This window comes from Myodes glareolus, chromosome 6 (assembly GCF_982192425.1).
Source record: "Myodes glareolus chromosome 6, mMyoGla1.1, whole genome shotgun sequence".
Lineage (NCBI taxonomy): Eukaryota > Metazoa > Chordata > Mammalia > Rodentia > Cricetidae > Myodes > Myodes glareolus.
The window spans coordinates 84,147,101-84,160,106 of NC_142031.1; the positions used below are offsets into that span (position 1 = coordinate 84,147,101).

Sequence of the window (13,006 nt, forward strand, 5' to 3'; positions counted from 1 at the left end):
TGCCCCTTTTGGCCAGGCTGGCTGAGCAGAGGGTTCCAAGGTTGCCTTTGTCTCTGGCCCCAATGCTGGGGTTACAGGCATATGCAGCCTTGTGAAGCTTTTACTGTGGGCACTTGAGATTTGGGCTGTGTACTGGAAAGCAAACACTCCTACTGCCTGAGCCACACACCCAGCCCTTTTAATCTGTTTATGGTAGTCTCATCTAGTCCAAGCTGACCTCTAAGTAGGTGTCTTAGTGTTTCTATTGCTATGAAGAATAGAAATTTTCTATTCATAGCAACTCTTGTAAAGGAAAACATTTAGTTGGGACTGGCTTACACGTTTAGGGGTTTTGTCCATTATTGTCATAGTGAGAATACTGGGCATGGAGGCAGATGTGGTGCTGGAGAAGGAGCTAAGGGCTTACATCTGGATCCTCAGGCAGCAGGAAGAGAGGGTAACATTGGGTCCGACTTGAGCATTTGAAGCCGCAAAGCCCACCCCCAGTGGCATGTTTTCTTCAACAAGGCCACACCTCCTAATAGTACCACTCTGTATAGGCCTATGAGGTCCATTTTCATTCAAACCACCACAGGAGCCAAGGATGATCTTGAACTCCCATCCTCCTGTCTCTATCTCCCAAGTACTAGGATTATAGGTATATGCCACCATGCCCTGCTGATAAATTATAATTCTTAAATTCAGACATCATATTTGATAAAGAGCTAGTGTTTACAATTATGAGAAATTTCATAATCTAATCACACACAATTAAAAATTGATAAAAAATTTGAATAATCACTTCACCAAAAGACCTATGTATGGCAAATAAACATTACTAACAAATATCATTAGTCATTAGGTCAATACAAATAAAAACTCCAAGGAGATAATACCTTAAAGTACTTAATGTCATAGTTAAAAAAAGATATGCTCAAAAACATGACAATGTCAAGTCTGGCAATTACTTTTCCAATGTTGTGAAGATACACCATGGCCAGGGTAACTTATAAAGGAAAGCATTTACTTTAGACTGATGTTTACATACAGAGGGTTAGAGTCCATGAGCAAGGCAGCAGGCAGGCAAGCACGGTCGTGGTCCTGGAGCAGTAGCTCATAGCTGACATCTGATCCATAAGTATGAGGGAGAATGGAAAAGAAGGAAGGATGGAGGGAGGGATGGAGGGAGGGAGGGAGGGAGAGAGAGAGAGAGAGAGAGAGAGAGAGAGAGAATTGGGATTAATATGGGTTTTTGAAACCTTACAGCCCACCCCCAGTGACACACCTTCTCCAATAAGTTCACACATCTTAATCTTTCCCAAAGAGTTCTACCAACTGGAGACCAAGCATTCGAATATATGAGCCTATGGGGCTCATTCTCATTCATTTTTTTTTGAGACGGTTTTTCTCTGTGTAGCAGCCATAGCTGTCCTGGAGTTAGCTCTGTAGACCAGGCTGGCCGGCCTTGAACTCACAGAGATCTGTCTGCCTCTGCTTCCTGAGTGCTAGGATTAAAGTCGTGCACCACCACTGCCTGGCTTTCATTCTTAATTCTTATGAACTGCCAGTGGGAATGAAAAATCTTACAGCCACTGTGCTAAATAACTTAGTAGTTTCATATAGAATTAAGCATACATATCACATACTCAGAAATCCTGTTTTTAGATATTTATTTACTCAAGAGAAATAAAAACATATGTCCACATAGACACACATGGATGCTCAAACAGCATTATTCATAAAGTGGAAACATTTAAATGTCCACCTAGTGAATGCATAAACTCTAGTGATCTACACAATGGGATGCAACTAATTATCAAAAGAAATGAACTACTGATACGAGCAGGGAAATACATTAATCCCAAAGGCATTAAACCCACTGAAAGAAAACAGCCTGAGATGGTTAGTCCGTGAGATTCTAATCCCACAACACTCTGGGAAACGTAAAATGTCTAAGAATAGAGAGCAGACCACTGATCACCAGTTGGGGGCGCCAACTTCAAAAGAGCAGTGTGGGGGTGGATATGATGGTGGTGTTCCATAACTTGACCAAGGATGCTACTTATTATACAGCTGTATGTATTTATTAGACTAAAAGAAGTTGAATTTTAGTCTGGCATGGTAATGTATTTCTGTATAGCACTCAGAACACTGAGGTAGAGAGATCACAAGTTCAAATGCAGGTTGAGCTACAGAGAAAGACTCTGTCTCTAAAAAAAGTTGAGTTTTACTTTACATAAATTATAACTTAATGAATTTGGCTTTAAAAAGTGTATATTTACTTAGACATAGACTGGTCTGATAAACAATGATTTTTCTAAATTGAAATTCTAGTTACTATATGAATACTTTAGTATTAAAACTTTTACTGTAAGAATTCCTAAATATTCCAAATGACCTTTTAAATAAAAATTGCTTCATTTTTATTTATGTTGTGTATGTAACATGCACATGTGCAGGTTCCAATAGAGACCAGGAAAAGGCATCAGATTCCCCTGGAGTTGGAGTTACAGGTTGTTGTCAGCTGCCCAACAACAGGTGCAGGGAACCAAACTCAGATCCTTGGTGAGAGTAGCTCTCTTAACCGTGGAGCCATCTCCCTAGTCCCTCCAGCAAACGCTTTCCAGAATTGCTTTTACTAAGTTTGCTATGCTGAGACTTGGGCCCAATTGCTAGATAGAGCTAAAGTCCAGTTCAGGTATATAGAAAGCCCAGATATGTCCCCTAATGGTTAGCCTAGATCATACTAGCTTAAGTATGATCACTCATTATACTGCCATTCACCTGTTCCTTCCAACTCAACCCGCCATGGCAGCGTTAGGATCTAAATGAGCCCTTTGGGGCTCCCATACTTGATTCTCAGACTGTTTAGAAAATTTAGATATTTGAGGAAGTTCCTAATGAGAAATTTGCCAGGAAGGAACTTGTATAATATCCAAATGCAACCAACTAAATGTCTCCTGCATGAGAATTCGCCAGACAAGTGATGAGTGGAACAGTGGACCCCATGGTAGGTACAGTAATTTATCTACTGTTCATGCTTTTTATTGAGCATTAACCCATGGAGATCAGAAGAGGCAACGGCTGTCCTGGAACAGGAGTTACAGACTGTTGGGAGCTCTCAGGTGGATGCTGGGAACTGAACCCAGGTCCTCTGGAAGAGCAGTCAGTAAACTCTTAATTGCTGAGCAGTCTCTCCAGCCTCTGTGAGTGTTAGTTTTGTTTCTAACTGTATCCAGTGCAAAATACTTTCTTATAAAAAAAAATGAAGTGGGCTAAAACATTGCAAATCCAAAGTTTTTGGCTCAAAAATAGAAATTATGTTCTAGAATATAATTTGATGTGTAGGTCTCATCACTTATTTCATGTGAGAAATTTAAATATATGTAATCCCTTTGATTCCAGTTCCTTGAAAAAGCTGTACAATTAACTTCCTTAGGTTTAATTTATGCCTCCTCCAGAACTGTTTAACATTTAATCAAGGCTCAGGATTTTGATCTCTTGAATGTATCTTCTTTTAGAAGAGACTAACGAGGTTATATTGGTTAACAAATGGTCTTAAGTTAGACTGTCACTTTTTGATTATACTGCTGCTACTGGTCTGATTGGAAGAGTAACATGACATGCCACAGGCCAAGTTGGAGAACTCCATCTATCAGTGAAGTTTACTTAACAAGACTTTAAAAAAAAAAAGATGTACCAAGAAATCCCTTTCTCATTTGTGAGACAGAGGCAGTCCCATTTTGAGGACCAATCTTTTGGATTTTCTTTCAATAAATTCTCTAAATTACTGGCAGAATTATTCAAAGAAATTAACTGAGATCAACTCGTTTTGTTGGCTGGCACTGAGATCTCCTGCTGGAATGGGAACTAATATGCATATTTGTGAAATAAGAGCCATTTTAATTTGTGCATTGTATAACTTGAAACACTCTTCCATTATCATTATTTATAGTTGCAGGGCTCACCGGAGAAACAGAGCCTATATGATTGATATAGATTAGGCAGGCAGATAGAAAGACAGGGGATGTATTATAGGAATTGGTTTAGACAATTATGGAGGCAGTCCTGCAATAGTCCATCCCAGACAATCAGGGAAGCTGGAAACATGGCTCTTTCTAAATCCAAAGGCCTCAGAATGTAACCTGAGAAACTGGTGAGCAAAAGGATGTAAGTCCTAGGATTCCTAGGGCATAGTCTCTGGAGTAGAGCATCTCAGGGCAGGATAACAAGGATGTGCCAACTACAGAAAACAGAACATTTCTTTTTCTTCACCTTTTTGTTCTATTCGGACCCCCAGACATTTTGACAGTACTCACCCACATCATCTGGAGAATCTCCTTTTGTCTACCAAGTTCAACTGTCACTGTCCTTGAGAAACACTCTGACAGGCACACACACAAATAATTCCTTTCCATCTACTCAGTGTCTGTTGATTGAGTCAAGCTGATACCCCCAAGTCAGTCATCACACTAAGTGATTGACTCTAAGGACAATATTCTTGCATTTCCACAAAGACGGTTTATTTTAAGCGACGCCCCTACTCTCTGTGCAGCAAGAGCTTCAGCCACGCTTCTAGTACGAGGGAAGGGTTTCCTGTACTCTGGTCCAGGGGCCAGTCTACTATTTTACCGAGTATGATTTCTCCAACGTTATTAGTTACCAGACAGTCAGAAAATGGAGCAGGTGTTAAAAATAATCAAGGCCTAGTTTTTAGATCCAAGTATCTTAGAATTCAGTTAGTGGACCAGCTGTGCCTGCGTTAAGAACTTGTGTTCTTGTGAAGCTAATAGAGAACACAGTTTTACTGCATTTCAAATTGATAGGTAGGACGTTATTCAGTGTAGGAGAGGTTCAAAATTTATAGAGCAACCCAAAGGCTCAAAGTATTGTCAGGGCTACCAGAGTGGAGGCAAAAAAGACCTTTGCTTTAGGCTCGTGGTATATACATTTCTCATATGAAGCAAAGTAGATGAGTAAGTTTGAATCCTGGGTCTACAGCTTAGTGTCAAAATGTGAACTTAGATGAATTAGCTTACCTTCTTTAGTTTGTCTTTTTCTCATCTATAAAAATGGGGTTACAAAATCCCCTTTAGTTCATAGGTGAATTAAATACACAAGAACATGCAGAAAGAATTAGTTCTTGGCATGAAATGGGTAGTCAATAATGGTACATTGTTAATATTATTTTATGTTCTCCCCAGAGATATAAAAGCCAAAGAAAGATTTGACAAACAAGACAAACACAAATGCTAAGAAACCAATGAGTACCATGGGAGGGAGAGTGAGCTGTATGTTTTGGGAAAATAAAACAAACATCATTTAAATACATCCCCCACAAAGATCTAATTACTTTATTGCATAGTCTCAGGTGGGTGTCCAAAGTATCCCAGGCTATGAGTCTAAATCAATGAATTTCTTGGAATTCATTACTTAAGATCCAAAGGTAAACAAGTGATTGGGCAAGAAAAGACAGTTTTAATGGTGGGGCCTGGTTTATACTTAAATTATTACAAATTCCCCTTGACAGTTTGTGGTGGGAGTGGCTCTCTTGCAAAATTCCAAGGGAAAAAGCCTTTGGATGCTCTTGTTTGTCTTTGGAGTAAGCCACCTCAGACATATTTTAGTTTTAGATGATTATTACCCAACTTTTATTTTTCCCAGATGTCTGATGTCTAAAACCTTACCAGCTTTATTACTTTAGTTTAGTAATTTTTTTTCTATATTTCATGTGAAAGGCAAATAATCTTGCTGTTGGTCGAGGTTCAACAATTATGCGGGTCAACATCCACTCTCCTCATTGTATAGGATTGCTATTACCTGCCTAACTCAAGCCATGAATCTTGCTGTCTTGCTTGGGTTGTATCAGCTTTCTAGAGTTGTTTTCAAATGTCTTCAGGGAATGAATCATGTAGAAATACTTTGTAGAGCCATGTCTTTAATACCAGTACTGGGGAGGCAGAGTCAGGTGATCTCTGAGTTTGAAGCCAGCCTGATCCTGGTCTACAGTGTGATTTCCAGGACAGTCAGGGATATACAGAAAGACCCTGTCTCAACAGACAGAAGAAAGAAGGAGACACACTTTGTAGAACAGTCACTCACCTGGACCGTTACAACCTTCTCTACCTTAAAAGTGTCTGGCAAACTGCAACACCAAAAGAAACCTAATAGTAAACAGTACATTGAAAATTTTATCACCATAGTTTTCTTCTCATAAATTGTGTTCTCTAGCAATCTTGCAGGCCTATAAAACTGAGGAGCAGACTAAGATTTCAGCAGACAGTTTTGAACCTTCTAGAACTAATTGCAACAGGCAGCACAAGATGGGAAGTTAAGAAAAAATATGTGCAGAACAATCTCAGAAACTTATCTCTAGTGGCCAATGATTTAACACAATTTGGTTTACTGAGCTTGAAAAGAACCCTTCTGTTCTTCCTATCACAAAAATTATCTAGCAAAACAGATGCTCACTTAGGATGGATTCACAACAAGTCCCACTATTGGGTCATTTCAATACCTTGCACTTTATTACCAGAGTCTCTAGCAATGAGAGATTAGTAGAAGAAAGCTATTTTCTAGACTCTTCTAAGAAAACAGATACATCTTTAAAAATGTTTAAACTACATGTGTGGCGGTCAGAGGACAACTTGATGAGGTTGGTTCTCTCTTCCCACCGTGTGGAGTCCAGACTTCATTAGGCTTAGTGGCAAGCACCTTCATTCATGGAGCTGTCTTGTCAGCCCATCCATGGGTTTTTTGATCTGTGAAATTAATATTTGAGACCGAATCCTCTGTAGCCCAGACTGGCCTCTAACTCATGATGTAGCTGAGGATGATCCTCTGAACTTTACCTTTCAAGTGCTGGGATTTCTGGCCATGCTCTGCTTGATCTATGAAATTGTAATCTAGACTAACAACAATCTCATTTCTCTAATTTAAAACTTGATTTCTTTTGTTGTTTCTTTGAGCTTAGAGTTTAGTGGGACTGATAAAATGATGGCACTGGAAAAGATAAGTCATTTTTAATTTCCTCTGGGAATTGATTTGAGATGTATTCAAGTTAAGCAGGAAGAATTTCTGGAGAATTCTTTATAGCTTTTAAATTGAAATGACTGAAAAAAAAAAGTGGGATTCAGGGTATCACAGTGGGTTTAAGATTAGGCTTCTTCCTAAGCCCAAGAGCAGCATGGGGACTTTCTGTGGCCTAGGGTATAGCTTCTGCTAGTCTATGCATGGGAACTATGCAATAGCCTAGGCATTTGATGTGACCAAAAACAGACAAAAAAATAAAACAAAACCATACATGCCTCCTTGTGGACAAAAAGCTATTTAAACCTAATTTAATAAAAAAGAATCTATTTTTGTGTCAGAGGACAACTTTGTGTTGTTGGTTCTTTCTTTACATGGTTCCTGGAATGCAGTCATGCTTACTTGGCAGGTATCTTCTTGTATCACCTGAGTTCTATCACCAGCTCTATTTCTGTATTGTGAGCAAGGAAAACAGGGATATTAGATGTAAAGGAAAATGTGCCTAGGCTACTTTATCAGGATTGTGGTCACTGTACTTTTTATGGACTTTGACTGTGAAATAGGGCAAGGTTTCTCCCACTCTGTGAAAGATCTACTTTTGCCTCAAGTTAACGATCCAGTGACTATTATTTTCAGTGTGCTGGGTTATCTTAATAGAATTGGGGGCTGGGGAAACGGGTCCAAAGGCAAAGAGGAATCTGTACAGGTTGTCTAGGAAGTTTATAAGAGGGCTCGGTTTCCAAATTGATGTGCTTGGCAGTATACCGAATGGCCTGAGACAGGAATATAAGATGCAGCTGACTCTCCAGCTAATGTCTCTCATTACGTAAGGTTTCACGTGGGGTGAATGAATGCAGGCTTACCCAAAGAGGAAAGTTTCAGACATTTTCCTAGTGGGTTGCAAAAAACATTATGTCAGAGTTTAGAAAATAATTAACTATACTATAAACATCCTTGTGGACGTCACTTAACGTTTTAATGTGACAATAGAGCCTAACTCCTTTTCATTTCCCACTACGAATGAATGATGCAATGAGCCGTTTATGATTTCGAAAAAAAAAAAAATGAGCCCCGCTTTCTGGCTGAGACAAGACCACAGAGGCTGTTCGAGGCCAGCAGGGACAACGTGGAGAACTTCAGTCCGAAATGGACTTACAGAATGAGATTCTGTCTCAAAAAACAAACCCAAAAGGCAAAAGGGAAGGATGGGAGAAAAGAGCGTAAAGTCGTCCAAGAGAGGACAGAAAAAGGAAAACACAGAAGCGGACATACCATTTGCCAAAATCTTTACCCCTTCCCTTGGGTAAGGGCGTACCCAAATTCCCCGCAGACTCAAGTTGCACTCCCACCCCGCCCCGTCTCGTTTCGCCCCGCCCCGTCTCGTTTCGCCCCGCCCCGCCCCGGTAGTCCGCTCTGGAAAAGTAAGGCGGGACTTCCTGTATTTGAAAAACTTCCGGCGGGAACCGGAAGGTTCTGCAACAGAACTCCAGTTTGCAGACACACCAGGCCGGAAGGTGAGTTTTGTGTCCGCCCTGGCGGCAATGCTTCGGTCTGACCCGATTCTGTGTCTGGGCTGCGGTACTTTGGGGGCCACTTACCGTTATGAGTGCTTGTTTGGGAGAGAGCAAATTTTGAAACGAAGTTTCGTTACGTTTCAGTATCAGCGGTCTGCCTCACAATCTACACCTGTAACCTGGCACATCCTTTCATTGCACCAGGTGGCAGCGCATGGCAGGCGTGAGAAAGCCAGGGCGAACTTTATTTAGCCCCCCCTCCCCCCCCCCATAGAGTTGGAGGTGAGGGAAGAAACACTGTCAGATGGCGGTGCTCGGAATCACTTGCATCTTCAGAAGTGCTCTGGGCACATAGGAGGCGCTCCAACAGTTGAGGATGAATGAGAACTCTAGGCAACTTTCCTCTCTTCTCCCACAGGGCAGCTTTTTAATGTCCGTGCAATGAGAAACGAGGATAGCATTGGTACTTTGTGTCTCTGAGTTCTAGGACCTTTGCTTTACTCCTTTAAACCATTTCAGTCTTAAGGTTCTCATTACTAAAAGAATGCAGCAGGGCTTTCTCATCGCCAAGGCTAGCCGCAACTCTCCTGCTAAGTTTTTGGTTGTTGGCTTTTTTTTTTTTAATCATTTGAGAATTTCTGCAAACATTTGAAACACTTTTGTTGGTTCCCCCAGGGGAGTATTAGATGATTTAGATGCCTCTTGAGTTCTCTTTCTTTTCTCCTACAACTTTAAATGCTGTTTCCCCCTTTAAAATATTTGTGTGTGTGTGTGTGTCTGTATGTGAATTGCCTTTTCTCCCTATTTTCACTTTCCCCAGTTTTTAGTATCTTCCTCAGTGATATCACAGTAGCCTGTAATTTGGAATTGTTATCCCTGCAGAGATGAAATAATTCAGAAGAGGGAATGTTTCCAATCACTAAAGAATAGGAGCCTTCTTATGTGTCATAATCTTTTCCAAACATCAGTGAAGAAAGAGTGATAGAAAATTCTTTTATTTTTTTCTATGGAGACCATATTTGTACTTATGCTTATTCAGTAAGTAAATACTTTTAGATCAGTTATTAAATTCTGGGCTCTCAGGTACTAAAGTAAAGCAGGTGTTTCCTTTTTCCCCAAATTTATTGAATTGGGGCTATCAGGCAGAAAACAATATTATACTTTTAGCCTATTTTATATACTACTATATACAGGATGGAAGGGGGAAAATGATATAAAATGCCATTTTAGGTAAGTGGATGCTGAGATCTAAGGGATGAGAAGGAACCAGATGTTTGATGTGGATAGGATTAGGGCTCTTCAGGTAGAGTGGACCTGATGTGGGGAAGACTCATGCTTGGAACAGGGACTGAAAGAAGGTGACTAGAAGCAAGCAGATTGATGAAGGGGTGAGTGGGGTTAGGGATAGAATGTGCCAGTCCTGAAAAGGGTCTTGGTTTTGATTCTTGAAGCACAAGATGGAGTGTCCCTGAGTGTTCTCCGAGCATTTTAGGAATGATCTCAGAGACAGTGAATGGTAGGGGGCAAGAGTGGAAGAGCTGGAGAGCAGCTGAGAGCTTGCTGCAGCAGTCCAGTAAGAGCTAAAGACGCCTGTGGTTTGTGTCCCATGTAACCCTCAAATTCATAGATTGGGAGGTCGAACCTTTGCAAGGTGATTTGGTTTAGATGAGGCCATAAGGGTAGTCCGTCCCCACCATGACACTGAAAGGCAGAGACAGAAAATGCTCAGCCTACAGTTCCTTTTCTTTAGCACGGTGATGCCTTTCATTATGGAATAATGTGGGATTGTGAGAAGGAATTTTGTTTTAGTTAATTACCCAGTCTCATCCCCTGTTATAGCAGTAGAGACTAGGGGCTCACTGGCAATGCTGATGAAATACGATATATTTTGGAGGAAGAATTCATTACTAATAGTCTGAATGTTGGTGATGGAAGGAAAAAAATTCTCAGTAGTAGCTTTACTCGTGGCTCATTGGTGAGTGATGGACATACTCACGATCTTGATTGTGAAAATGTGTGTACTTATGTCAGAATCTAGCAGATTTGAACATTCTAATCATGAGCAGGGCATTTTATGTTAGCTTCCTCAGGGAAACTGTTAAAAAATGTCTCAAATTTTAGCTTAACAAATGGATAGATACTGAGATTGGAAAGAGGGATAGAAACAGGTTTTAGAAGAGGAACATAATTGTCAAGAGTCCCTTTATGAATGTGTCAGATTTGGGAAACTATGAAACCTCTAAATAGTTTCAGGGCATTTATGTGTATATGCCCTGTGTACACACATGCATGTGCGGGTGCATGTGCTTAAGACAGCCGGGGTCAAAGTAGAGTGTCTTCATTTAATCACCTTTTCATTTGAGGCAAGGTCTCTCCCTGAAGCTGGAGCTCCCTGATGTGGCTGGATTGATTGTCCAGCAAGCTCCTATGATCAGTCCTCTTGTCTGTCTCCCCTACCCTATGTAAATCTGACTCTTAAATTTGGGACAGAGGGAGTAGGGTTTTAATAAGTAGGTGCTATAGGTACAGTCTTGTACTGATTAGTGATGTCTGGGATGAATGCCAACAGAACATGTACAACTTTGAAAGTGCTTCTCTAAGACCGTCTCACCTATAGAGCTGTCTTAGTTGAGTACACTGTAATGTCCAGATGACAATTGTCAGTCATCGAGGTTTTAATTATCCCAAGTGGGAGGTGGAGAAACAGGTTTTTAAAGTGCAGTATACAAATCCCTGAGAGAATACTTGATATAGGTAGTTGCATACAAATAATAATTTCTAATTTTTGCCTACACACACTATCTATCTATCTATCTATCTATCTATCTATCTATCTATCTATCTATCCTGTTTGTAAATAGATAATTGTGTTTTACCTAATTTTCCATGTTCCATTGACTTAATAAATTATTAATACTTAATAAAGAGGTAGTTCAAAGTATGTGTTTAGGGAAAACTTTAAAGGCCCATGGTTAATCTAAATACTGTGATGGTTAGTCTTGGTTGCCAATTTGACAGATGAAGAAACCTCAGTTGAGTAATTGCCTCCATCTAATTGCATTATGAGTATATCTGTGGAAAGGAGCCAGCCTATTGTGGGCAGTTCCATTCCTAAGCAGATGGGCTTGGCTTATATAAGACAGGTAGCGGAATGAAAGCCTAGGAGCGAGCCAGTAATTAGTGTTCCTCTGTGGTTCCAGCCTCCAGCTCCTGCCTTGAGTGTCTGCTTTGGCTTCCCTTGATGGACCGACTATAAGCTGTAAGGCGAAATAAATTCTTTCCATACCAAGGTTCTTTTGTTCATATGTTTATCACAGCAGTAGACAACAAACTGGGACATTGACCTTCCAAGGATTTTAAACCCCTCCCTGGAAAAGCTGAAGTGTAGCAACAGATTTGGCTTATAATTATCTGTGTTCTGAATTAAGGTGTAAAAGTTCTTCCTTTTAAGACTCCCTGGTGGAAGTCTGAAATGTTTAATAGCACCAAACCCTACATCTACCACATTTCTTACCATGTATGCATACCTGTGATAAAGCAAAATAATTATATTAGGTACATTAAGAGATTGACAACTACTAACAACGAAAAATATTTATAACTATATTGTAATAAAAGTGTTTGCATTGCTATTCATGTTTTGGGGCCACAATTAAATAAACTTGAACTCAAGCACCATGGTATGGTGATGGCGTGACTGCTAAATCAATGCCATGTAGGTATCAGTGTGTACAGAATGACTGCTGGGCAGAGGGCTAATTCGTGTTCTTGACTGGAGGGAATAGAATGGAAATTTTATCCTGCTGCTTTAGAATAGTGTGTCATTGAATCTATTGATTGCTTCTGTTTGGAATTTTCTGTTTAACGTTTATGGACTTCAGTTGACAGAGAGGACTCAAACCATATAAGTCCAAACTTCAGATGGGAGTGGCCTATTACTGTGCCGTAGATTGGGATGGTCAGAGTAGTTGTAAGGTGAGTGGATCGAGGGAGGGTTGCTTGATGGGGAGCTTGACACCTTTAGGTTGCTTTCCTGTTGTTTTCTTTTTGAGACAGAATCTCATGTAGCCCAGGCTGATCTTGACCTCTGATCTTCTTGCCTCTTCTTCCCAACACGTGTAGATTTTTATGCAGGATTCAGATTCTCCAGGGAGTCCTCTTTCAATGTATTTCTTGGAGGACAAGGATCTTTTGTAGCTTTTTCTTTACTTGTTTTTTGAGACAGGGTCTCTTGTATCCCAGGTTCACTTTGAACTCATTGTATGGCTGAGAACAACTTTGAGCTCTCAATCCCTCTGCCTCCCAGGAGCTGCCCTGTCATATCTGGGTTATAAGGTAGTAGGGATCGAACCCGAGACTTCATACATGCCAGGCAAGCACTCTCCCAACTGGCCTATATCAATCCCCACCTCTCACTGGTGATTTCTTGAGGTTCAATTTGAATGGTTTGTATGTACACAGTTGCATTCATTGCCTTCTAGTCT

The 13,006-nt window shown here is 40.5% G+C and overlaps 1 protein-coding gene across 3 annotated transcripts in view; it reads left to right on the forward strand.

Moving 5' to 3' along the window:
• The first annotated feature begins 8,430 nt into the window (after positions 1-8,430).
• Positions 8,431-13,006, forward strand: part of Srbd1 (S1 RNA binding domain 1) — a 179,327-nt gene continuing 174,751 nt past the window's right edge. The window contains exons 1-2 of one of the 3 annotated variants that reach the window (XM_048416099.3): positions 8,466-8,522; positions 11,723-11,781. Coding sequence is in view for 1 of the 3 variants with exons in the window: in XM_048416097.3 (XP_048272054.3) it covers positions 12,444-12,497 (54 nt within the window). In the remaining 2 variants the exon portion in view is untranslated. Of the gene's footprint in view, positions 8,523-11,722; positions 11,782-12,403; positions 12,498-13,006 lie in introns of those variants that run through there. The other 2 variants (XM_048416097.3, XM_048416098.3) reach the window with 2 other exon arrangements.